The 27,833-nt window shown below is 41.7% G+C and overlaps 2 protein-coding genes across 2 annotated transcripts; one reads left to right on the forward strand and one right to left on the reverse strand.

The window, feature by feature from the left end:
* Window positions 1-468: 468 nt before the first annotated feature.
* LOC133377448 (uncharacterized) lies at window positions 469-4,988 on the reverse strand. Its single transcript, XM_061611538.1, has 2 exons — window positions 4,371-4,988; window positions 469-968 (listed from the first exon to the last, which is right to left on the reverse strand). The coding sequence occupies exons 1-2, from the start codon at window positions 4,986-4,988 to the stop codon at window positions 825-827; spliced, it is 762 nt and encodes a 253-aa protein (XP_061467522.1). The 3' UTR covers window positions 469-824.
* CA2 (carbonic anhydrase 2) lies at window positions 4,817-27,833 on the forward strand. The gene is made up of 7 exons (XM_061602459.1): window positions 4,817-5,178; window positions 6,888-7,085; window positions 17,641-17,759; window positions 20,989-21,081; window positions 22,843-22,905; window positions 24,020-24,175; window positions 26,948-27,833. The coding sequence occupies exons 1-7, from the start codon at window positions 5,151-5,153 to the stop codon at window positions 27,065-27,067; spliced, it is 777 nt and encodes a 258-aa protein (XP_061458443.1). The 5' UTR covers window positions 4,817-5,150; the 3' UTR covers window positions 27,068-27,833.

Raw genomic sequence — 27,833 nt, forward strand, 5'->3', positions numbered from 1 at the left:
GGAGTTCTAAAGACAGACCTAGGTGATTTAGCTTCCCTTCAAAGATTTTAGTCCATGAACTTTTAAATGGATCTTTCCATATAAGATGTATAAGTCCTGAAGGGCCCCCCGAATAGGCTATCCTGAGCCAGAAATTGAATGCTTGCAACCAAGCTGTACATTCTAAAGAGTTAAACCCTGACTCTAGACGGAGGCCGGCTGAAGAGGCGCATCTTGGTAACCCGAAAATGGACATAAGAAAAGTTGATAATATTGACTCGATTTTTTTATTATACTGAGTGACCCAAATCGGGATTCCATAGAGGAGCTGTGATATTATTTTAATTTAAATTTTTTTTATAGCAGCAGGGATGAAACATCCGCCTTTATTATTAAATTTATATCTCGCCCTTCCTCCTAGTAGGAGCCAAGGGCGGCAAACAAAAACACTACAAACACTTTAAAATATCTTAAAAACAGACTTTAAAATATATTAAAACAAAACATCTTTATTTTTTATGTGTGGATTGTATTTGAATATTGATCCTGTGTCAAAGATATGTAAAATTTCAAAAAATTATAAAAAGTATATAAAAAAACTTTAGAAGCATATCAAAACATCTTTAACGTATCAAAACACCTTTAAAAACATCATAAAAGCAATTCCAACACAGACACAGACCATCTGCTTTGCATGCAGGAGGTTCTAGGTTCAATCCCCATTATTTGTAGGTAGATCCGGGAAAGAGTTCCTGTCTGAAGCCCTGAAGAGTTGCTTCCAGTCAGTGTGGACTGTGGACAGTCTGTGAGACTTTAAGGCAGCCGTCTATGTTCCTATGAGTTCTCTATGCAAACTTGTGTTTAAATGAACAGAGAGTGCTGAAGCAGTACCTGGTGGTGATTTGCTCTTGAAACTTCGGTAGATTTTGGTTTACTTCTCTGAGTACACAACAGAGTTTGTGGATTACAGTTAGTTCCGAACAAAGAGTCTGTATGAAGGGAAATTTAACCCAGTGAAGTTTACATTATTAAAAAGTGTGCATTGTACAAAGCAAAAAAGAATGTGAATTATATTTATTACAATAATATATAACTGTATAATATAAAGGTGACAAATAAAAAATGAAATACTAGGCCCAGGAGACAGCAGGTAAGATACAAACATAAACAACTTGTTTAGCTCAAACTTCCAGTCCAATCCTATACACAGCTTGCTGGAGGTATGACTGAGAGTGACCTTGTGCTGTTCAGATACCTTTGCTAGAAAAAGTATCACATCATTTTAATTTTAAAGCCACCTATGCCTTCTCCTTAGAAATGAGTAATGAATAATCAATCACATATGGAAGATTTATATCCCACCTCAGTGGTGGCTCGGGCCCATTGGGTCTGGTGTGGCAGATGGCAGGGAGACAAACAGTAGGTGGAGCCAGAGCCAATGAAAGGCAGAGCCTCCTCCTGATTGGTTGTAAGTAAGAAGATAGGCAGGTGAGGGCTGGCTGAGGGCAGACTGAAGTTGTTGGGGCAGAGCCCCATTTGCCCTAATGAGCCAGCCTCCACTGTCTTACCTGCTGTAGCCACAGCAGCTTACAAAAAATAAAAATACAAAAATACTAGACTAACTGCATCATACAAAAGCAATTCAGAAAAGCAGCATCATTACAACAGAAAGCCATCTACAATTAAAACCTGCCAAAGGCTTTAGTGAGTAAAAGTTTTAAAGACATCAAAGGTGCCAGTAAACATCTTTCAGGAGGGCATTGCACGGTCAGGACACCATGACAGCAAAGACAGACACCCTGGCAGCCACCCATGCAAACATAAGATGAATAATGTCAGACTGGGACCTGGGAGAGCAGGGTTCAAATCCCTGCTCAGCCATTAAGTTCACTGGGTGACCTTGGGCCAGTCACTGTCTTTCAGCCTACCCTACCTCACAGGGTTGTTGTGAGAATAAAATTGGGAGAATCATGTTTGTACGTCACCTTGAGCTCCTTGGAGGAAATGTGGGATATAAATGTAATAGTAATTATAACAAATGTAATATAAATGTAATAAAGAACCCTAGACTAAGCCTACCTAATCTAGCATCCTGCCTTCCTCAGTGGCCAACCAGATGCGGAAGCTTGGGAGGAGGACATGAGCACAATACTCTCCCACTGTTCTTCTCTACTGACTAGTATTCAGAATCATGTTGCTTCCAATCCTGGAGGTAGTACACAGGGATCATGACTAGTGTACAGTGGAGTCACTTGTCCTCCCAAATATAGGGGCACCTGGAACAAGGTCTCAGAAGATTTGAACAAACTGGCAGATTAAGATTACACACACATTAACCAATCTTTAAATTAGCTTGTTATGTGCATATTTGTGTTGTGACTTTCCAACTGTGCATTAAGGTCACTACCACATTTTGAATGGAAGCATGGAAGTTTGAAAGAACACAGCAACTTGGTTAATCAGTAATAATCTTTGAAGCATTTTCTGATAATCCCCAAAGAGCCCTGCGAAACGCCTCGCTTTCTTGCAAGGAAATCGCGGTTGGCTCATTTTTTTGCTATTAGGAACGATAAATAAATTATATAATCACACTTTTCAAAGACACAGCCTAATGACCCTTTCTTCCACTCTGTAGTGCGGGTATAAACTGCATAACCATGAGGTTATGCCAATGTTTTTCCAGTTTTATTATGTAACTCTGTTGGGCCTTTACCAACAAAGACTATTAACTGCATGTCTTTTTCTGCATTACTTTACATGTAAAAGGATAATGCCAGACTCTTCCAAAGCCAAAATAGCCAAGTGACACTATTTTAAAATTGCTGACATATCAACCAGTCATGAAAATACCCATGCCCATGGTCAAGTAATCACTCACTTGGTTACAATTCATACTACTCCCACTGAGTAAATTTCCTTCCATGAAGAGTTTGCAGAACCTGTTGCTCACTTATCTTTATTATTTGCGATAATGAGGAACAAAGGTGAAGGCAGGTTGCTACTCATATACCCATATTCTTTTGTCCTACTTGTGTTTTATTTAAATCTCTTCATCTAGACTTTACAGTGCTGGAGCACAGTTTACGGTTTATGCATTTGGGATAAAATAGTTGTTTTGATACATGCAGGTGCATACAAGGAAGCCTGACAGCCTCTAACTGAAAAGCAGCTTCAGGAAGGTGGAAAAGCGTATATGCTGCATTTCTGTCCAAATGGTGCCCTTCCAAAGGTGCTTTTTCAAACGGGGTTTTCTCACACAATCTTGCATGTAGTTTGCTACTAAGCAATATGACTTGGTTGGGATACAATTTTTGCCCCTTTATTTTGTGTATAAAATCTAACTTCTGTCCATTAAAAATGTAGATGTGCAAACAAACTGCATAAACAAAAAAGCCCGTAATGGACACAAAGTAGTAAGATTTCTGTGCTAACAATAGAAAATGTAGCCGTGCCTTATTTACATGATGGATATATTTTTCTTTCTGCGCCAACAAGAATGGAATTCTCCAACCTGGTGCCCTCCAGATATTTTGGACTACAGCTTCCACCTGTCCCAACCAGCATGGCTCTGTGGAGTTTGTCCACTAGCAGTGGAAGTTTCTGGAGATTTATTTTTACTGGCAAACTCTCTACACCATTTCCAGGATCCACACAGGTCCATGTGGCAAGCCACCATCAGCACACAGAAGCAGCCTTCTGTGGAGATGAATTGCCATGTAGGGTAGCCTTGAAACAAGACCGAGATAGGGAGGTCAGTGAAAATTGTCTTGCTGTTTTACTGCTGAAATTGTCCCCAAACCACTTGTTGACATGCTCTAATACCACAGCTATCTTCAGGAGGTCTAGTAAGGCCACATTGGGGGCAGGGAAGAACGCCAGGGGTCACTGATTTTCTCTCTTTCTAACCAGAATTTTTTTTTTTATTTTAGAAACGGGATGGCCTCAGTCTTTACATGACACTGTCGCAAATGTTTAAAACCTTTTTTTAAAAAAAAATCAGTACTCTTAGGTGAAGCAAATCAGTGCATTGGCTGGGGCGCGGCCGCAACTGGCTTCGCCCGGCCACATCTCCACCTTCGCTTCTGTACTAACAGATGTGCAGACTCTCCGTGTCACCTGTAAGCATGGAGCCCAAGGGGCGAGGGGGAGAGAAAGGAATGCATCCTGATCGCATACAGGGTCGCTGCAGGACACGAATGAAGCGATCACCAACCTGCCCCCTCACACAAACGCCCTCCAAGACAACTCCAGGGCGCAACCTCTTCACGGCGTCCCTTGCTGAACCCCTCCCGCAGCCTCCTGTGTTGGCGGACTCCCCCCGCCCCGGCCGGGCTAACAACCATCTCTGTCACCTCCCAGCAAGGAGCAGCAACAGCAACTCCCTTACGTACCAGGCCGGCGCCGGCGCCCCTTTCCCCGCCTGCATAAGCCCAGCCCGGGCCCCGCTTCGCCGCCGCGCGAACGCGTCCCAAGGTCAGTCCCGCGAGGGCTTTTTCCCGCCTCCAGGACGAATGAAGCTCCGGCGCGTGGGACGGGGGTGGCGTGGCAGAGATTTCCAGCGGCAGCAGCGCGCCAGGCGGAAGGCCCCGAAGAACGGAAAGGATCGCAGCCTCAGGCACCAGCCTCCCCTTGCCCACCGCCACCACCCCGCTCCCAAGAAGATGCTGCTTGATCCGTCCTCGCGGCGGGCCTGAACCGATCCCTCTTGAAGCAGCAGCCGCCGCCCGCGCTTGGGCTCCGTCTCTCTTTCCTGTGCCAGGCTCTGGCTTGGTGTGACGCGGCGCGGTGGCCACTGTTGCAGCTACAGTGACGGAGCAGGAGCCCCGGCGACGAACGCGGCGGCTCCCGGGACCGCAGGAGGAGGAGAGCGCGCGCGCCGCCTGCCTGCCACCCTTTCTCTGTCTCTCCACCCCGCGGCGGGTTCTCAGTGCCACGCTCCGCCGGGAACCTCCTCCTCCCTCACTGCCTTCTCCCCCCGCCCTCCCCTCGGCGATGTCCGCTAGGGGCATGGAGTTGGCCGGACCCTATAAAAGCCCCTGACAAGAACCCGAGCGCCACCACCACCGCCGGGCAAGCAAGAGCCAGGAAGAGCTGGCACGGCCGGCAACACCACTAGCGCAGCAGCGGCGGCGGCGGCGGCGGAGGAACCCGGGCACAGCTGAGCCATCACCATGTCCTGGGGTTACGGCAAGGACAACGGTGAGTCTCTCCCGAGGAAGGAGGGTCGCCTTCCCTGACCCGCAAGCGAGCCACCTACCCCTCAACCCCGAACGCGAGGCGACCCGGGGCTGCTGCTGAGCCCTTGGCAGTCCGGAGAGGGTTCCCGTGAGCCGAGGCGCGCGGCACCTGCTGCTACTGACAGGTATCCCGAAGGGAAGCTCGCTCCGCAAGCCGCTTGGCAATACCCGAGCCTGCGGGGCGCTCGCAACCCGACGCAGGAGTTATTATAAAAGCCGCCGTTTCCGAAACGAGGCACGGGCCCGGGCCAAACGGAGAGCCAACTCCGGCTCAGAATGGGCGCAACTCAGAGGCTGCGATCCACTTCTCATTAACTAATGCGCAGTAGAGATGCCATCTCTCGACCTGATGTCTGCGCCGGACCGGGATGTCCCCGTCTAAGGAGAGCTCTGGGTGGAAGGAAATGGGGGAGATGCGGTCCTTCCTGCAGCCCCACGACAGGTGTCTGAGATGGAAGTGAGGGAGAACTCTGTATAGAGTCTCCTTACCTGGACTTCCACAGCCACCTGGCTCTCCCCTCCGACTGTCAGACTTCTACCACTTTAGTCTGTCTAATATTCACGGTCAATCTTCCAAGCAGGGATCCTGCCTGGAGTATGGAAAGTGCCTTGCACATACTGTTGCTGCCGCATGTAAGGGCGATAGGAATCTTCTGCCCTCCAATCCCCATCAGATCATTGGGGTCCCTGACATGTGCTAGATATAGGAACTTGGCTCCCTCTGAATGAGGAGAGATGGTAATCTGCTGCTTGAGGGTAAGAAAGTGGTTAGGGCAGATGCTTTTCCATTATTCCCCACATTTAGGAAATTGGAACATGTGAGTCAGGAAACTGTCACTTCTTAGATGTGCAACTGCGGCATCCATGAAGAGGGCAGGTGGGAATCTGCCAGTCAAGTTCATTGCTTTGCAAAGCAGTGGAGACGCTGCTAGTCATGCCCATGGAGGGGCATGATCCTTGTTTGCCGTGAGTTATGTCCACACAGACTCCTTTTCATGAATGCATCTGTTCGTTTGAAAGGGGCTCCTCGATCTGTTCGTGTGGAAACTTTCTCATCCCTTTTTCCCACTGCACAAGCAGCCAGCACACTGCCCCCCCCAACCAGTCAAGTAATTAGGCTCATAATATATTATTAATATAAGGTTACAAAGATTCAAAAGGAACCAGTACCTATCTTCATTTTCTATTTCTTTTTTCTTTTCTAGAAACTACCTAGCTGCTTATTAAATCCCATACACTCACCTGCACAAAAAAGTATTTGACAGTGTCAATTTTTTCTCGATGCTGCACTAGCTGCACATTAGAATAAACCCTGCTTAGCTTGGTCCTTGGACATTCTGTACATCCACTTAACAGAGAAAGGCAAAGAGGTGCAGGAATTCCTTTCAGATCCCTTTGGAGCCCCCCCCCAATTCCTAGATCCATGCAAGCATATATCCAGACATAGAAATCTCCATGTACCTCTCTCACCCCACCATCTGCTCCTCAGTATGATCTGTCTCTGCCTGGTAGTTAAGGCTTCCAGTTCCAGCTAGCCAAGAGATCATTTCATTCTCTCATTCAGTATTGATGAGCCAAATGTAAAGCCTCCCAGCTGCACTTAAGGCATTAAGGCCTCCACTGGGTTTTATAGTGTTTCAGTCCTGTGCTTTCTTCCCTCTTTCTTTCTAGGACCTGCTCACTGGCATGAGAGCTGCCCCATTGCCAATGGACAAAGGCAGTCACCAATTGACATACAACATAAATCTTCCAAGTACGATCCCTCCCTGAAGTCCCTGAGCATCAGTTATGATCCATCTGCAGCCAAAAGCATAGTCAACAATGGGCATTCCTTCAATGTGGAGTTTGATGACTCTGGTGACAAATGTGGTTAGTATTTGGTCACATTTGGGGCTTTTTAGACTTGAGCCTTTAGGGGAGGGGTAGGAAGTAAAGGGAACAGGAGAGATCTGTGTTAGCAAAGTTGGTTTTGCAAATGGGTGTTTTGCTACCATTGTGATGCTTGATTGTACCCAGAAATTAGTGTCATCTGAAAAGTGATAGAAGAAAATAGGAGTCCATTTTCATTATTTGGGTATTTTTCCTTGCCTGTTTGAAGGTTACAACACATGTAAGTGAATTTCCTAAGTAAGTCTAACAGTGCAATCCTATACATGCTTACTGAAAAGGAAGTCCGACTATGTTCATTGGCGCCTACTCCCAGGTAAGCCTGTATAGAATTGTGGCCTAAAATACCAGAAAGAAATCTCACATAATTCTACAAGAGTAATATCTCTTCTCTCCTTGTCCCTTATAACAAACATGGGGTGTTTAGCATGAATCTTCAAACACACTACAATCATTTTATCTTTTCCTTTTTCTTCCCTGCTAGGGAAATTGGAGTTAATTTGACAGACAAAATTTCAGGGCAGGCGTATGTGTTTCGATACCAATCTAAATAGTGCATATTCACCTCTGTGCACAATACAGAATCTTGCCATTATTCTGTGGGGTTGGAGTTTTTTTAGTTTCAGATGCTTTCTATATTCTTTCTCTTGTGTAAAAAATATATCTAAGCACCACATCATTGGAACAGGTCTAATTTTAATTAATTAATTAAATTTATATCCCACCATACCTCCCAGAGTTGAGGGTCAGGATCAAAGGAGAGTGAAACAAGGGACAACAGGCTATCAGCATTCAACTATGCTATTGAGTTTTATATTTTATATTTCCAGATCAAGCAAAGAAACAACATTAAGACATAAAGGACATTTGCAGTGCTGCAGTGCCTGTCCTGTGGTGTTAATGTGTGAAATATTTTGAATGTACAAAGTTCTTTTGAACTAGAATAAGAGGCAGTTCTTTAATATGACGGGCATCTGTCATTCAGAAGCATGTGGCATGCCAAGGTTATCCCAGGAGAGGTGACTATGAAACCTCCTAAAAGGATTTCCCCCCTCATTTTAGCAATCTTTTTGAGTTTTCAATAACGGCAGCAGTAGATTCTTCCAACATTCCCACACAGTTCACACAGTTCATCCTTTTCAGCAGCATGCTTTGTGCACAGTAATACCATTAAAAAAAAAAAAAAACTCATTTTGTAAGTCCCTATTCCAATGAGAATTCCATAATGAATGGACAATGCCGATGTTCCAGGCTACCCTTACAAGTAAGAGTTTGGAGGTTTGGTTTTTTAGTAATTTCTTGTGCAGCAATTTTCACCTAGCTACAGTGACTGGATGAGCTTTTAAATGTAGGAAATGGTGCCATTGTAATAACAAACTGCTGCTTTCTATAGACACTGCCTCATTTGATTGGTTGAGCAAGTGTCCTATTTTTCCATGTTGGCAGTGTCATTGAGGGGACAAATTCAAAGAGCCTAGAACAGCTTTGTCTTGTGAGCTTTCTAAACACTAGTGCAAGCAACCATGTCAAATGCTGCAATCCAAAGCTCCTTTTGATTTGTAATAGGACAACTCTAAGGGTAAAATGGTTTGTGGACTGCAGCCAAAGTATATATTTAAAAGTGCAACATCCCATTTTACTGCCAGCATTTACTAGAAAAAAAGAACCATAGTAAATGTAGAGCTAAATGCAGAATATCTTTGCAATAGCTTTTTAGTTCTGTCACACACGACTTCCTTGGTATCCGGTTCCTTGCAATAATCAACAGATGCAGCCAAAAGAAGTCAAAGGCTGCCAGCACCATATACGCTGTGAAGCTCAATATAAATAAGGCACAGAAAAGTGCATGCAAAACATTAGTACTAGGGATCTGCAAGGTATCTTTTGAAATAAGTACATTTTTTCCTTGGAACATGCTTTCACTCTAGATTCATTCTGTTCTGTGCCTGTGCAGACCAGGTTTGCACACAGGAACAGAAGTATTCTCCAAAATTCTGTAAGCCAAATCCCGCAATTGTGCAAATTCCAGATATCGCTGTGGTTGAAAAACCAGGTTTTTCCAGAATTTTGAGTCTTGGGTTTTAATCATTATGGGCAGTGAGAGAAAGAAAAAATTAAAGGGGGCAATGGGCACGTAGGGTTGGGTAATTTAAAAATGAGGGTGGGGTCTTAAGACTTGTGCTCCATACATCTACAATATCGCAAACTGTTTTGGTAACTAAGGCTTTAACTGTTAAAAGTTTCACTGAAAGAGACACTTTTTTCTTTTAAGAATAATGTGCACATTAAACTTGTTCTTAAAAAAAACAGAGGCACTAAGATGTTCAAAATTCTGTAGGGATTACCAGATTCTCTACTAGTAGGTATAGCTGGCGACTCATTGTGACTGTGGCCATGCCATGGGTCTAGTTCTGTTCTACATTTAAGAATCCTTTATTAGGAATTGTTATTATTTATTAGCTTGGAGTATGGAGTCCCTCTCCAGCTGGAGTAAGGCAGTGGGGACTGTGAGTATGCACAGCACCTCTGAAAATTCAGATCAGTACATCTAGCTGAAAAGCTGTTTTGTAACTTGGTTTATACAGAATCGCTAAATGCAAACTGATGTGTGGAAATTTTCAGATACGTCCATTGGAAAAGTGGCTCAGCTAGAAAATACAGGTTCATCATTTTAATTCTGTAACAACCAGCAAGCCAGTCTCAGGCAGCTCCAGCTTGCGGAGTGTGGGAGGAGGAAGTGGAGGAGGAGAGGACTAGAGTGGAAAGTGCTCAGAGTAGTTCATCTGTGGACTGAAAGGGGAGGGGAGGCCTATGTAGGATCAGCAGCAGGCGCTTTAGTTTTTCTCAGGCTTTTGAAAACCACTGTGCATCCAATGAACCTGCATGCACACGTAATTGTATGAATTATATAACTCAGTAGGAAATCCTCTGTTTTGTGTGGTCCCAGGTCTAATCCTTGCCATAAAGAATGTTTGGAGGCAGGGCTGGGAAGGACCTCTACTTGAAACCTCAGAGAGCTGCTGCAAGTCAGAGAAGATAGTACTGGCAACTTAGCAGGTTAATAATCTGTTGTGAAATTAATCAGCTATCTTGTTTTTATGGCACAAAACATAAAGCCATCCAAACTGGATTTCCTAGGCTACTTATTTACAGACCTCTAATACTGCATGTATCATAAATTTCACTGACTTCCAGTTAAAACCTTAGTAGATTTTTTGGAAGTTTTTTTTAAAAAGTTTGGTTATATCCACATTCATGTACACATGCTATTCTGTTCTGCCTATGTTCATTTGTATAGCATAAGGGAAGTCTTAAGGCATCCACTGTTTAGTTACTGCAGATCCCGTCATGTAATGTATTTTTTATTCCTGACAAAGTACTAAAATTCAAATTGCCAACATTATAACAAGAAGAGAGAGGTCCCTCTTATTAACGATCAGACTGAGACTATGTACACTTTTAAGGATATGTCAGCTAGTGGAATTTAATAACAATTTTAAAATATAGAGGAAAAATATCCAGAGAAATCCAGACCTATCATTGCTGGAGGGTGGGAATGAAGAACCTGTGGCCCTCCAGATGATGTTGGAGTACACAGTAACTCTTATCATCTCTGACCATGGGCTGTGCTGGTTGGAACTGATGAGAGTTGGGGCAGAGCCACAGATTCCTTTTTACTGCTGGAGGGATGTACACTCCATGCATATGGAATGGTCCATTTAGTTTTTGGAACTGTGCCACGGAGCCCTCAAAATCTGCCATTTAAAAACCCAGCCACTTCCTTACTGAAACATCTAGGTGCTGTGTCACTTCGATGGAAGGGAAATTCTGTGGCTATTTAATCCTAGATAGTATTATGACATCTTATAAAATGTATTCCCTGGTGGCAGATCCTGTTGTATGTTTACAACCTGCGCTATTACAGAATCCTCCAAACATTTATTCTGTCTATCATAAAGCTGCTATTGTGAACATTGTATTCAGTATTGATCCTAACAGATAAAGTAAGTTTAGGACTGCTTTGGGACCAGACTCTGCTACAACAAGAGAATGCCAAGAAGGTGAAATTTAATGACTGGAATTTAGAAATTAAAGTGTTATCACAGCAGTATTATTGCATTCACTTATCTGTACTGTGACATTTGATGGTCAGGATTTGGCAGTTGGCCAGTTATAGTACACTCATAATATGTAATGACCTCTGGTACGGCATGAGAAATGTCATAAGTCCCCCCCAAAATCAATACCACACATTCATTTGTTGAAAGACTTTACTGTCCAGTGACAAAAGGATCCCATTTCCCCTTATTTTTATTTGTATGCTTTTTTTTTGCTAAACATGTTCTGCAAGCCTAACCTCTCCTTGTAATCATTTGTACTGCTTTCTCTGTTCCCACTCCCATTACTGCAATTCATTTGCCAGCATCTGGTAGTTGCATCTTTGCCAAACTACTGAATGTACTGAAAGTGTGTAAACAATCCCTTTATAGGCTAGTATGGGCTCCACATCTAACAGTGAGATCTACAGCTCAATCTGCAGTGAAGTATATGGAGTTTAGATCTCTAGTGGGGCCAACTTTCACTCAAGCACATTAGTTTAACTGGGTTGTGGTTGTCAAGTCATTTTATGGTTCTGTCTCATATGGACATCTACAATTAGCAGAAAATGTCTGCAGAATCACCCCTTGATATTATAAGACATCTTTCCTCTTGACTCAAAATATATGTTATTGAAATAGGTGCAACTGAAATAAATGAGAGCTAATTGCACATTTCTATCAAAGAAGCAGGAGTGTGTACAGAAGTAAGAGACACCTGGCTGGGAAAATTCTCTGCTTCTAGCATTCTGTGGCATGCATAATTCTGCCCTCAGTTCAGAGCTGTGTTGCTGTTGCAGTGGATTTGCTTACTGCTGCTTTCACAGAGTTTTCACTTCTCAGGTGGGAAGGATTTCAGTACAAGAACGTCTCTTTCTCTCCCCTCCCCCTGCCCTCAGCTGCCAAATCACATGTTCAGTGCCAGAAATTAGTGGCTTGCTCCTAGATGTCTGAATAGGTCAATTTTCTGCAGTCCAAAATTCCTTTGTAGTAGTCTCACAAATCTGTATTTACACTGCAATCTTATGCACACTTAACATGAGAGTGAATCTAAGTGAATCTTATTCCGAGTAAACATGCATAGGATTGTCTTGTATGTCTGCTGCAACAGCTACATTCCTAAAATGTGGGATGTAGATCACATTGAAATTTGTTTATCAGAACACTGTGGTTGGCATCATTCTCTGAACTAGTTCTTATGATGCTATTAAATAAAGGTGTTTCCCCACTTCTTTAAAGTTTTGGGAGTTTAAAAGCCTTTCATGAGAAAATACTCATTTGTACCTCCACTATTATTACAAAGACACAGCAGAGTGTGATGGCCATCTGAAGAGTTCAACTATAGAGGAAGAAGACCTTAGAAAACAAACAAATAAAGGGGGCATTTATAACCTCTTTTCAGCCTCGACTGTTAATAAGCTGTGAACTCCATAGTAAACATTTGCAAATTAAATTTTCACTGAGCATGCTTCTGCAAGCAAGAATCAATCACTTGTGAATTTGCTTTATGATAGTTGTATAAACTAGTCTAGATTTAGACACAAATCTGATGGCATTTTATAAAGAACTTATATAAGGTTTTAATAAATGTAAATAGAAAATCAGTTTTCTCTTTTGGCATGCCTTTTTGTTAAATGTTCTTTTCAGAAAGTCAATATTCTAAAGGCAGACAAAATATTGAAAGCTGTGACTATGCAGTTTGATAGACAAAAGTAGTCTTTCATGAAGGATAAAATATGAAATGCTGCAAACTCTTTGAAACTGACATGCCTATAATACCATACAATACTTTGAGCACAGTATAGTTCATCTTAAGAGCAAATTTTTGAGTTAGCAAACTTGGTTTGTTGTTTACCCAAGGGTTGTCACAAAATAGAAAAACAGCTACAAATATGTGCTACAACATGGAATACAAATATCTTATTGGCTGTCATGTTCTATGCTGTATCCAGGACAGGTTCTCTCCCCCTGACTCAAACTATAGGCCATTCCTGATTATTAGCTGTCAGCCAACTTAAGGGGTGGTGGTGGGGAACTGTTTATAGGACTTGTAGCTCCTGTTCTGTAATATGCAACAACTATTTGTAGTTTAATTTTTCATAGACTAGAAGCTGCAATCTCAATTGAGTTTGTGGCAGCCATATTACACTGCTCATATACTGCTCACCTGAGCATCTTCCAAAATGCAAGTCCGCTGCCCATAGATCATCAGAACCAACTTTGTGTCCCAATTTACAATCTCTGTTGCTATCTAACTTAAAGTCCAACTCTAATCATGTCTGCTTAGTTGTAAGTCCCATTGGATTCAATGGGGTTTACTCCCAGGTAAGTGGGCATAGGGTTGCAGCCTTATTGAGACCTATGGTTAGCCTCCTATGTACATAGATCCAATTTGGGTTCAATTATTTTAGTAAGCCAGTACTCACATATGTAAGATATTTTTTAAAAATCAATCAGTAGTTGTATTTTATTGCAGCCAACAGTTTATCTACTTACTATGGAAAAATGTTAAGAAAAATATGGTGTCAGTTCATAATACACTTATTTCAGAGTAATGTTACTAAAATGAGTGGGACTGTTTAAGAGCATATGGGCTGCAGAGTGCAGATAACATAGGAGAAAAATGCCCAACATTATGAAAAAACTATATAAGATGTAGGGATCACTTAAATCTAATACTTTTGTGGATTAATATATTTAACATTTATTCATTTTTTGCAACAGGTGAATTCCTCTCATGAATATTTTTAAATATTTCTTAAAAGGTTTTTTTTCTCTTATTCTAATACAAATGCACTTTGCTCAGTTTTATTAATGATTCACCATGCTATTTTATTTAAACATTGTGCTTAATATTCATAAACTGAACATCCAAGGATGCAGGAAAAAAACTGCTATCATTTAAGGACATGTCTTCTAGCTCTTAAGTAGGCAGTTGGAGAACTTGATAAGGCATAAGTTTTGTTCTGGTGTGATAACTCGTAAATTATGAAACAACTCCCCAAATATCCTATATAAGCACACATTGGCAACTTGCCAGCAGTCACGCCTCACCCTCACTGAACTTTTCGATACAATCTGTGGGTGTCAACTAAGGACACATCTGCTGGGACACTTTTTCATCCTGTTTTTGACTTTTTTTAATGCCATAAATACTGTGGATATGTATAGATAGGCTTCTATGACTATGAACAGATGCCTCACCAAGGGGGAGGGTATCAGGGAGCATGAGGAGAAATGACTCTAACCTTAGAAAGCAAGAATTCCCCTAGACTTTTATCTTTGATTTCTTAGTCTCACTTTTCCTTAGAATGGGAAGATAGTTTTCCATGTCTGTTTTCATTATTTGAATTTTCTAACTGTATAGAGCAAAATAATAATAATAATAAAGAAATTACATATTTATTTTTATTTGAATTTTCTGATTGTAATAATGATGATATCCTGCTTTTTTACATGGAATTACACTCAAATACAAATTTTGACCTAAGCAACATTGAATACTACATTTCCAATTTAGAATACAATTTTAGGCATACATACTTGGAAGTCCCACTGAAATCAATAGGACTTACTTCTGAGTAAACATAACTAGGATGAGGAGGTATGATAATTACCAAATACGTCAAGTACCGAGGTGATGCTTAATTCCTCCTGCTTTCTGTCTCCATTCCTTCCCTCATTACCCATCATTCTGAGGAACAACACATACAAGTAAATACTAGGTGGATGCTTGTGCATTTATGTACCTATGTATATGTGGAGCTATATGTGCAAACTGTCACAGCTTAATAAGATACACAACTATTTTCCCAAAAGAGCACTTTTGTGTAGGCAGACTCAATGTAGAACAGATGTGGGATGCATTTGTCAATTGCTGGGTCTACAATTTGTCCAGTTTGACAGAATTGTACAATTTGTCATGTATGATGAAGCAAAAATGCATATTTTGTTGCATATATTAAAAAAACTGTTGAGAAGTCATAAACATGTAAATATACAACAAAACAGGGATAGTTCATTATACATGGCAATATAGATACAGGTTTGGCAGCAGGGTGGGGTTGGGAGGCTAACCAGAAGTGTTACAAACAGGGCTGTGGAGTCGGAGTTGTAGAGTTGGAGTCGGAAGCAATTTTGGGTGGAATTGGAGTCGGTAGAAATGTACTGACTCCGACTTCAAGATAAAATTAATATTTTAATATTAATATTAATTTATTAATATTAATACATTAATATGCATTTGCCATTTATGAAGGAGTCAGAGTTGGAGTCAGACAGTAGAAAAATTAATATACATTTGCCATTTATGAAGGAGTCTGAGTCAGACAGTAGAAAAATAGAGGAGTCGGAGTCGAAGGTTTGACATACCGACTCCACAGCCCTGGTTACAAATGCAGAAAACTGCTGCCTATGAAGTAACCCTAATTCACCTGTATCATACGAGGACTTGGAATACCCAGGAATAGTCATGTGTTTTTAAATAGGAGTGAAATTTTCCTCGGTTTTTCAGGCTGTGCTAAAAAGTTCATTTACGGCAAGCCCTATCACTTGACAAACTGTCCACACACAGTATGTGCAAATGAGGGCCATTTCAGAAAAGCTGGGTGTTTTGTGTTTTTTTAGAAAAAGAATTATCTCCTTATGTTAAACCTTCTGGTGCTATCAAAACCCCCAAAGATTTCTGCCTGGGGCAACTGGCTGCTGTTTATCAGGGGAAAAAAAACACTTACTGAAATGTTTTTTAGGGTGACAGATACTGCAGGAAGTTCTCACAACTGTTTGTCTTGTTCTGTATATGTTCTGCACCAGGGATCTGGGTGGCCATTCAGAATGTGCAAGTTCTGTCTGTACTCATTTAGAACCAAGTCCAAACATATCTAAATATAGAAAGCATGGTTGTGGAAGATAACATTTTTTAAAAAAAAAAACCCTCAAAAATATGACATTCTGCCTTGTATAAAGGCTGCTAGATAGTGATTAGAACTCACCTGGATTGAACTCATCAATAATGGCTTGTGGGTTAGTCAGGGACAACACAGCCTAATCCTTATTAGTTTGCCTCTTGTCAGCAGTAGTACAGTACATTTGGGCATGGGATATTTGGGGTGCTGATGGAATTATTTATTTTTCTATCCTCTTTCATAGTTTCTACAAGAGAACGATCCCTGCACCTTTAATAATATAATATTGTATATAGGAACATAAGAACCTGGCTTATAGTGTGTCAGACCATTGACCCAAGTGATGTGATGTGTGTGGACATATGAGCCAGCCTTCAGGAATGTCATCTGAGGAATGGAGATGCTTATGAATTTTGCATGTATTTAAAATGTTTTCTGTTTGTTTTGTAAAATCAGTCTAAAATCAGCAGAAATAAACTCAAGCCAGGCAGTTCAAATTCAAATCAGAAATTCCACAGAATCTTCTGGCAAGAAGGTGTGAATTCCAAACTTTGACATGAGGCTAATACTCTCAAAATGTGACATAAGCAATGAAAAAAAGTGTGTGTGGGGGTATAATGTGAACTTTCTTCACGGTGGTTCTCCAGACATGACAGACAGCAAGTCAACTCCGGTTAATGGTTAGAAAATGAATTGCCAACAGATTTGTTTCTGAGGCCAGATTTAGTTTAAACTCCCATCATCCCTGATCATTGGCCATGCTGGCTGGGGCTGATGGGCGCTGGAGTGTTGTAAGCGGCTGGAAGACCTTCGGGTAACAAGTGACTAACAAATCTAATAATAATAGTATTGATTATGATGATAATTTATATTGTTTAATAATATTATGTATATTATATTACATATTTAATTAATTATATTAATTAATTATATTAATTATTAGTATTATTATCAACATCATCAGTAGGGCCACAGGTTCCCTGTCACTGATCTAAAGTGAGGGGGGCTCCTAATATCATTAAGTCCATAATCTAAAATTACTTACCTGCACCACTGGCAGCAAACTCAATGTATTCACACATAAGTACCTGCCTTATCTGCAGTCTTCATGTTTGCTTTCTAAATCTAACAATTTTTTTATTATGTCTTCAGTATTTTTCATGGTTTGTTCTTCCCATCCTTGCTTAACATGGCAGTGGCATTAGTGAAACATGGCAGGGAAAACTTGGGTTGAATTTAAAAAGATGATTCGGATTAACATGGTAGTGTATGAAGCAGCAAATAGTGATTTTGGTTAGCAGGCCTGTGTTTTCTCTTAATGTTAGGTTTCTGTACAAGGATTAAGTAAATCCTTTTGAAAGTCCTTGAAGACCTACTTGTTTCAGGTAGCCTATACATAATGCTGTATTTTTTAAATGTCTGCTATGGAAGCTGCCTTGAAAGAGTTGTACTCAAAATGGTGGGCTTTAAATATTTTTAAATTAATTAATTAAATAAATAAAACAAGTTGTAATATGATTATTATTTTACTTTCAGTGCTAAAAGGTAGTCCAGTTGAGGGAACTTATAAGCTACGTCAGTTTCACATTCATTGGGGATCCTGTGAAGGCCAAGGCTCTGAACACACTGTGGATGGGGTGAAATATGATGCAGAGGTAAGGTCATGTTTTTCATCTCCTACGAGCTTCCTTCTGGGCATATCTAAATTAGGTATTTAAAAAGATCTTAAAACTGGTTATTAATTTAAGAAATTTTGGCTGGGACCCTATGATAAGCCCGGGCATGCTCAGTAAGAACCAACTGTCAGTGTTCTAAAAGCCAGACTCAGAGGGGCTGGGCTTGCCTAATCAGGGGGCCACACCCATATCAGACTTTGATTTCACTTGAGACAGTCATGGCTTCCCTCAGAGAATCCTGGGAAGTGTAGTTTGTGAAGAGTGCTGAGAGGAGACTCCTATTCCCCTGACAGAGCTCCAGTGACCAGACTGGTTTAACAGTCAGCCACTCTGATTGAAGGTCTGTGAGGGGAACAGGGTGTCTCCTAGCAACTGTCAGCACCCTTCACTAACTACACTTCCCAGGATTCTTTGAGAGAAGCCATGACTGTCCAAAGTGAAATAAAGGTCTGGTGTGAATGTGGCCAGGGACAGCTTTGGTTTAAATTTGAGTGGGAGGTTACATGTGCCTGCTGTAGAATAAAAAGGTGGGGGAAATGGTGAAAAGCAATTATACTGTTCACAATGTTTTCCTTTTGGAAAGGAAAGGGGCTTCTCTTCTGCCCCATGCCCACCCACTCAATCTCCACCCCTCCCCTTGCCTTCCTGCCCCTTCCCCAGGTCAGTGTTGGACTATGACCTGGGAGACCAGGGTTCGAATCCCTACACAGCCATGAAGCACACTGGGTGACCTTGGGCCAGTCACTGCCTCTCAGCCTCAGAGGAAGGCAATGGTACAACCACTTCTGAATACTGTTTACCATGAAAACCCTATTCATAGGTCAACATAAGTCAGGATTGACTTGAAGGCAGTCCATTTTCATTTTCAAACATGATTGCAAAGAAATAAATTCCATTGAACTCAAAAAGTATACAAATGATCAAACCCACCCTCCCTTCTCTTCCCTCCTATTCCCTCCCTCTTGCCCCTTCCCTCCCCTTCCTTTGCCCCTCCCTACCCATCCCCATCTCTACCCCCTTCCAATCCCCTCCTTTCCCTTCCCCCTCCTCCCCCTCCCCATGGTCAGTTTTGCCTATCTTAAGCATGATTGCACGGCAGTAAATACCACTGAACTCTATACGCATGCAAATGATCAAACCTGCCCTCCCCTCCCCCTTCCTTTGCCCTCTCCAATATGCTCCTTCCCCTTCCCCCTTCCCCTCCTCCTCCCCCATGGTCAGTTTTTCCTATCCTAACCATGATTGCATAGGAGAAAATCCCATTGAACTCAATAAGCATGCAAATGATCAGACCTGCTTTCGCCCTCCTTCCTCTCCCTTCCACCTCCCCTCCCCTCTTCCTTCTTCCTCCTCCTCTGCCCACTCCAGTCCTCCCTCCCCCCTGGTCACTTTTACCTATCCTAAGCATGGTAACATGGGAGTAAATCGTACTGAATTCAATAAACATGTAAATGATCAAACCTGTCCTTCTCCTCCTCTCCCCCTCCTGCCTGCTCCTATCCCAGTCCTCCTCTCTGCATTTCCTCTCCTCCCTCCTCCTCTTGCTCCTTTTCCCCTCCCCATCTCCTGTGGTCAGTTTCACCTATCCTAAGCATGATTGCAGGGGAGTAAGTCCCACTGAACTCAATAAGGATGCAAATGATGTATCCATTCTCAGCAAACTTGGACAGGATCCCATTTTTTACCTCCCGGATTAAAAAACAGGGAAATTCACATGTGCCTCTGAGAATATGGTGAGTGGTTGCAACACCTGCAATCAGCCCAAATAATAGAAAGAAGACATGTGCTGTGCTGATCTTGTTTTAGCAGGGAGCAAGCAACACTATTAAGACAGTTGATATAGTTCAGATGGTTACTTTAAATATGTCTGATTTCCTTTGCAATGTTAGTGGTTTCCTATAGGAAATCATATTCTTTTGTTTCTATTTCTGTGAATATGTGAAGTACAGCAACACTTTGCAAGATTTACACTACAAAAAATTCCAAAAATAATTGTAGAATAATGGCACTGACTATTCTGCAGAATAGTCTCCAGTGGACCTCAGGAGTGTCTCAATTTGCACAAGATAAACCAGTGGGAGATGAAATATATTCTAGCAAAATTCTAGATGTACTCTGTGTTTTTAATTGACCATGCCCACCTTTCCTTAAGTGGAGTAGTTTAAGCATAGCAGGCTGAAAACATGCATCTTGGGCAGGCCAACTTTGTTTTTTCTGACAGTCATTGCTTTAAGTAGCAACATATTGTAATCAGTCTGATTTTACATCAAACTGCAGTTTCAGATTCAACTTTTGAATGAAATGAACTGCCTTCAAGTCGATCCTGACTTATGGGAACCCTATGAATAGGGTTTTCATGGTAAGCAGTATTCATAGGGGGTTTACCATTGCCTCCCTCTGAGGCTAGTCCTCCCTAGCTGGCTAGGGCCTGCTCAGCTTGCCACAGCTGCACAAGCCAGCCCCTTCCTTGTCCGCAACTGCCAGCTGGGGGGCAACTGGGCTCCTTGGGACTATGCAGCTTGCCCACGGCTGCACAGGTGGCAGGGCACATAACCCCTGAGCCACTCACTGTGGGGGTGATCTTTAGCTGGCCCTTTACACCCAGGAGACACGAGCAGGGATTTGAACTCACAGACTCTGGACTCCCAGCCAGGCTCTCCCCTAAAGGCCACAGGGCTTGTTCACAATATACTCTGCAGGATATGGCAGGATGTTTGCATTTAGGGAATTGTTTGAATGGGTGTAGAAAAATAAGTGTGAGAGCAGAGCACTGATATCTATATTTGCATTTCTCATTGAGTAAGAGTGCACATTAATGGTCAAACAAGCTCTCAGCAGTTCGTTCTTTAAATGTCTCAGCCATAAAAGGACTATTTCTTGTTAATGTTTTGTTGTTGTTATGTGCCTTCAAGTCGATTACGACTTATGGCGACCTTATGAATCAGCGACCTCCAATAGCGTCTGTCGTGAACCACCCTGTTCAGATCTTGTAAGTTCAGGTCCGTGGCTTCCTTTATGGAATCAATCCATCTCTTGTTTGGCCTTCCTCTTTTCTACTCCCTTCTGTTTTTCCCAGCATTATCGTCTTTTCTAGTGAATCATGTCTTCTCATTATGTGTCCAAAGTATGATAAATTATGTCACTCCTCAGTTTGAGAGGAAGTCTTTCTAATACAGCACTTTCCTTCTGCATTTTTGTTTCATTCCAGCTTCATTTGGTTCACTGGAACACAAAGTACAGTAGTTTTGATGAAGCTGTGAAGCATCCTGATGGATTGGCTGTTGTGGGTGTGTTTTTGAAGGTTAGTACCATTATGTTTTCTTTTGCTATCATTGCTGGTTTTGCAGAAGAACATTTTGTCCAAGGAGATTTACTCCTCAAGTAGAAGGTATATTTTCTGTCCACAGTAATTCAAGGTGATACTGTGATACTGTGTTCGCTTTGTAACTTATGAGAATTGAATAGGTCAAGTTTGTTTGTTTTTAAATCATAGAATCATAGAGTTGGAAGGGTCCAAAAAGCCACATAGACCAACCTCCTGCTGTTACACAGGAACATTATATGCCAGCAAACATCACAAACCAGTCAACCCAACCCATACATAGAGTGCCTCAGTTATATTGCAGAAAGGTGCTTGCAAAGTAAATAAGTGCAGATGACTCATGCAAGTAAGCCAAACCTCATGCCACAGAAGAGTAAAACAATTTCAGTTTGCACGGATAAACCTTAATAAATGCACATGATTGAGGTTCTAATCACATGGAACAGCTTCTTGCACAGGACCAGCCGTAACATTAGGCAGAGTGAAGTAGCTGTCTCAGGCAGTGGATACTGGAGGGCAGTGGCAGCCCAACCATCCCCACATTCTCATCCCCTTGAACTAGCCCTATGACTGCCTCTGTTTGCCTTGTTACCTTCTTGCAGTATTTCACAGACAGTGCCACTTGGAAAGGCCTCTGACCAAATAGGCAGGTAGAGAGGCACGCCAGAAAGCACTGCATGTGCCCATGTGCTGCTCTGCTTATGTGATAAACACTGGCACCACTGCCATCTCATTGCAGTGTTTGTTTGGGTGGCAGCAAGTAGTGCCAAGTGGAATGATCAAGTGGCAGCCAGATGTTGGAGGTCAGCACTACTTGTGACACACAGCCAGCCCTAACCCTCTAAGCTAATCTGCTGCCCTTCAGTGTGACAGAGGATGCCACTGTTAACATGAAGTAAGATTGAACTACCACTCCAGTTGGATTGGGTGCTGGTGCCATTTTGCCTTGGATTCAGGCAGCAAATGTCTTGAACTGGCCCTGTTTTACGCACACACACACACAAAATCAGGCAGATAGGGTGCATATGTGCTTGATGTTTTATTTTTTCTTTTAAAATCTGCAAAAATGATGGTCAGAAGAGTTTTCATGTATTTTAAAGGACAAGCAGCAAATAATACATGCCTTTACCCCTCCCAACTGAGGCACTGCATATTTATATTGTACTTCATATTCTGTGCCTGGATGTGAAACATTGAATTGAGGCACTCTTACTTAGAGCAATGCTCCACTGAAATAAATGAGATTTTCTTCCATGTGAATATATTTTGGACTTGGGTATTAGGTTAACAAATGCTCAGCTTTTAAAATAATGCTAATTGATTCATTTCCTTATCAAATTAAGATAAACTTTGTGAAATAGGTCACATTTTTTACTGTGAGAGATGACAGTAGAATCTGCATTAACCAACTTCCTCGTTACGGTGCAGCTTTTGAATACAACACAGCCTTGTTTGAAGCACTGGGTGTGTTTCAAATTCAACCAGTAAATGCAACAGAGCCCTTTCCATGGTGGCTCCTCACTTTTAGAATGCCCTCCCCTGGGAGGACTGCCTGGAAATCTCATTATTATCATTTAGGTGGCAGGCAAAAACATTTGTTTTCTCAGGCTTTTTTGTTTCCTACTACTCTCTTAGCTATCATGGGATCATACATTTATGCTGAAGGTGTGAGATATAAATAATAAAAATACATATACATTCACATACACAACTTTTCTCTTTGTGCCTTTTATATCAAAGGTAGGAAGCGCCTGTCCTGGAATACAGAAAGTTGTTGATGCACTGGACACCATTAAACACAAGGTAAACCTTCTGCTTTTTTGGCAGTTAAGAATGACTGCACTGCAGGTTCCTGCATTCTTCTTTCAAAGAACAAAATTGTAAGAGAATTAACAAGGGTATTGCTTTTAGCTTCTTACTCCATATATTTTAGCTGGGCAATTATCTTTTGTCAGCAAGAGACGTATCTTCATACAACAGAAACTTGTAACACTGCTTTCAACTGTGCTTTAGTTTATTGTTCATTTTGGTCTGGGAGGGGGGTGCAGGAAAGAAAAATACACCCTCCCCTTGTTCAACTCTCTCATTACTGGGAGAATAATAGCACCATCCCTACTAAGTATCAGATGCCTGGTTGATTTCAGTAGGTCTACTCTGAGTAGGACCAACATTGGATACAACCCTTAAATCTCTGATATTTATGTTTTATTAGGGTCTATGCCCCTCACCACCCACACAGGCACCGCACTCCCCTCACCAACCCACTTGTCTTGCCTGTTCCTCCACCACCATAGCCCCTGCCAACCCCCCAGTCCCCTCACTACTGCCACCCCCAGGCACCCACACTCCCCTTTCCAACCCACTTATCACGGCTATTGCGCTGCCCAGCCACCCAGCCAGGTTGGTGCTGCCATGCAGTCTGCCTGTCACTCATCACCCCACAACCACCCACACTCCCCGACTCAACCTGCTTCCCTCACCTATTGCGCTGCCACTGGCCTCAAGCCCACCCAGGCTGCTGGCCTTACCTGCCTGTTCATTTAGCTGTCTTTGTTGCCCCACCCCCGATGTCACTTTATGACAGTGTGACAGCTTATCTTTCTATTATATAGCAAGACATTCTGTATATTGGAAGGTTTTGCTTTGTAAGCTGCTTTGGAATCCAGATAGTGAAAAGTGGGGTATAATTTTTTAAAATAAATAAATGTTGTGCAGGTTTTGAATGCAACACAATCGTGTTTGATGCACCGGGAGTCCTTCCTCCATCTCCACCCCTCTCTGCAATAGCTATAGACATTACTTTTAGCAAGAAATACAGAGCCCTTGTACACACACTACATCATTGCTAGCGAAGTGTGTATACATACCATCTATTTACGCATTAGATTGCTTTATCAAATGGCTTTATCTCTTCTAGGGCAAACAGGCTGCCTTCACAAACTTTGATCCAATTGGTCTGCTTCCTGCCTCCCATGATTTCTGGACTTATCTAGGATCACTGACCACTCCTCCTTTGCTTGAATGCGTTATCTGGATTGTACTGAAGGAGCCTGTAACTGTCAGCAAGGAACAGGTAATTTTTTTTCCTGCAAAAATTATGTTGATCAGAAAACACTCCATTGTGCTGTTTTTGGTTTCAGCCATGGAAAGATGTCTACACTAGAATTGCAGCGGGCCAAATCAGATATGCAGATTCATTATTAGTATACCTCCTAGCTTTGTTGTGCTCATTAGCATCATGATGGGGATGCTTTGAAGATCAAGGAAGGGCCATAGCTTAGTGATCGAACAATACTTTGTATGCAAAAGGCCCAGGTTCAATCCCTGGTGTCTTCACAGATAAAACTGGGAAAGATTCCTGGCTGACACCCTAAAGAACCACTGCCAGTCAGTGTCCACAATTCTAAACTAGGTAGATAAGGCAACTTCTTATGTTTCAGGGAGATGATCTTCTGGAAGAGGATTTTTTACCTTTTTCTCCCATGCCCTTTCTCCAATGTAAATGCCTTCCCCAAAATCTGCTATTAGCTCCACAGGGTAAAAAAGACATGAATTGAATTTTATCTCTGCCCCCTCCTTCCTCAGAGCTAATATTCTCAAAAATCTAACTTAGTGAACTTCTGCAAATCATGAATGAAATTATTTCCACTGGTCCTCTGACAAAATAAAGGCAGGTTAAGTCAGCAGGGAGTGTCAAGGTTTAATTCAAAGCTGCTGCACTGACTTTGAACAAATTGTTTCCATAAGACATAGCTCCATGGATCATGCTTTCACATGGTGGCCATAATATTTGAAATGTACTTCTAATGTGGTTTGGCCAAATCCAGGGATAAGAAACCTGCAGTCCTACAGAAAGTACACAGCCAATATGCCTCATCTATCTGGGCGCAGTCGCATAGTGCTCACAGACAAACATACATGATGGAATGAGAAATGCAAAGGCAAAAGAGTGTGTCTTTTTGAACACTTGCCCATTGGGGCAGACTCCTTTTGAGAACCATAAGCCTGAACAATGCCTTACTGGCTACAACAGAGTGTTGCATGCTTTACAAGTAAATGCGACACACGCTATAGCCATTTTGGCATTCGCATAAGCCATTTCTATTCACTTGTGTCAGTTCCTAGACATACCACCCTCAATCAGTTAAATGAAATAACCAGCATAATTATACAACCACAAGAGTGGCTGTATACTATAACCAGTGTGGCTTTTTCACATGCTGCAATGTTTAATTGAAAATACCCCCCATGCCATTCTGATGCTTCCCATAAGCTCATTTCAAAACAAAACCTTACAAAACTTATAGTCCTGAACTCAGAAATGCTTGCTTAACAATGCTCTAACCTCTAACAACCCTCCTCCCTGCTAAAACAAGATTAGCACAGCACATGTCTTGTTTCTGTTATTTGGGCTGATTGCAGGTGTTGCCACCACTCACCATATGCTCAGAGGCACATTACCAAATTCTTCCAAGCTACACAGGAAGTGGATTGGACTGTGAAAGACAACCCAAATTGTGTTCATGTTTTGATAAATTTGTAGGGCAGTACTATATCTCATAGAGGAGGCCAGGTCTCCTGCTCCCCTGGTGCATTCACTATAGCTGCCCAATTTCCCTGCTTTTTAAAGTCTGATAGAAATATCTGTTGGCTAAAGGTATGTTCTTAAACTGCAAGGGTTTTTTGCCTATTAGTGAATATACATTGTATTGAAGTGCAGTCACCACATCACACAGGAGAAAGCTTCATGTATGGATGAATGCTGCATAATGAAATTCACTCACTGTTCTGGAATTTGGCAGTAGATCTGAGCAAGTGTATAAATCACACACTACAGGAGACTACACCTGAAGGATATCCTACAGATAGCCCTACTACAACTGAATAAATCCTGTGCAGATAGAGGTTTAGCAAAAAAAAAAAAGCCTCTTTCAAACAGTATACAGTATATTGCTGAGTATAGTTACTTCAGGCACATGCAGAGGTATTTATAATACACAGTTTAAGAAACAATACTACTATGGCAGAACTACATTTTGGGTTACGTGTAAGGTTACCTAAAGTATATTCTCAACACCCTTTCCTCTAATGCATTAACATATGAAGCTTTCTCATACTAGATCTGGTCATTGCTGCAGGGAAGCTGTGACCGTCTAGATATTGTTAGACTTCAGCTCCCTGGCCATTGGCCATGTTGGTTGGGGCTGATGGGATTTGAAGTCAAACAACTTTTGGAAGGCCAGAGGTTCATCATATCTGAATTATTGTGTACTCCTAACTGGTACTAGCGCTAAAGAATTACATGTGGGCAGATGTTTTTCCCAATCCTTACACTGCAGATCTTTTATAGCAAGGATGGAACCTGGGACCTTCTGCATAGAAAGCAATCTCTTTTTAGGCCAAGGGTGGAGAACCCTTTTCAGCCAGAGGGCCGCATCCCCTTCTATATAACCTTTCAGGGGCCACATATTAATGGTGGGTGGGGCCAAATGTAAAAGCGGGCAGAGCAATGTAAGTCATATAGTAGGGCTGTTTCTACGCATATTTGAACATCCCATTCTATCCTCCAGGCAAGCAAGAGGCACCATCAGAGTTCAAGGATATGTTCCAGCCAGGCAATTAAACTATCCTTCCAAATATACACGAATGACAAAAATCTAAAAGTGAACTGATATTTTAAACCCTGCAGCATGTACATGCGTGTGTGTATTCACACACATACTCAAATCCCTTTTCCCCTACATAGGCTTACATACAAGCCAATAAACCATACAGATCAATCATAATCTAGAGACATTAGAAGCAGATGAATATTGAGACCCTTCTTCCTTTTTTTCTCCTCCAGATTGACAAACTCCGCTGCCTTTGTTTCAGTGATGAGCATGAGCCTCGTTGTGCCATGGTTGACAACTGGCGGCCTTGTCAACCCTTGAAGAGCAGACAAGTTAGAGCCTCATTCCAATAAGCTGTGCCCATTAAACATTGCTGAGTCCTTGAGGGTTGAGTTCTTTCTGCTAAGCACAAATCAAACGACTGCCATATTACATGCACCGGCAACATTTCTTTTCCGCCTAGTGCTTTCTTTTCTTCCTATCATCTTCTGAAGTTTATAATAATGAAGGCCATAAAGTGTGAGTGTGTTTGCAGAGTGCAGTGTGTGCGTGTCTGAGAGGGTAAGAGGGCAGGGGAGGAGAATCATGGTGTGATGCTTGATGAGAATTGCTGTGATTTTGGTGCTGATGCTGAAATAGGATATCTTTCTTTGGCAGCTTGCCAAGGGATAGGATGATAAGCAACAGAAAATAAGCCATTTTTAAAAATAACAAAGTAACCTCATAGAATATATGAGGTTAAAAGTACTCAGTAACTTGAATCTTTCATGGAAGCGCAGGAATGCAATCTAATACAGACATTTTACATCTGATTTAGGTGAATACGTTGTATCAACATAGGCATTAAAATGCAAAATTAATATTGGAGATTAAAAAAGTTTGAAGTGTACATATTTTAATTGTTTTACATTTTTAGCCATAAATCTGAATCATGTCTTAATGATGGTGTATTTTATTTTTTTAATTACAAAGTGTGAACTGGCCTAAATTAAGTACTATTATGTGTAAAAATTGTTGATACCATAGCTATAATACAGAGTATTGTTCCACTGAAGAATAATGTCATAAATAAGGAATTAATACTTATTTTAGATACATTAATAAATATATATATATATA

This window comes from Rhineura floridana, chromosome 1, assembly GCF_030035675.1.
Source record: "Rhineura floridana isolate rRhiFlo1 chromosome 1, rRhiFlo1.hap2, whole genome shotgun sequence".
Classification (NCBI taxonomy): Eukaryota; Metazoa; Chordata; class Lepidosauria; order Squamata; family Rhineuridae; genus Rhineura; species Rhineura floridana.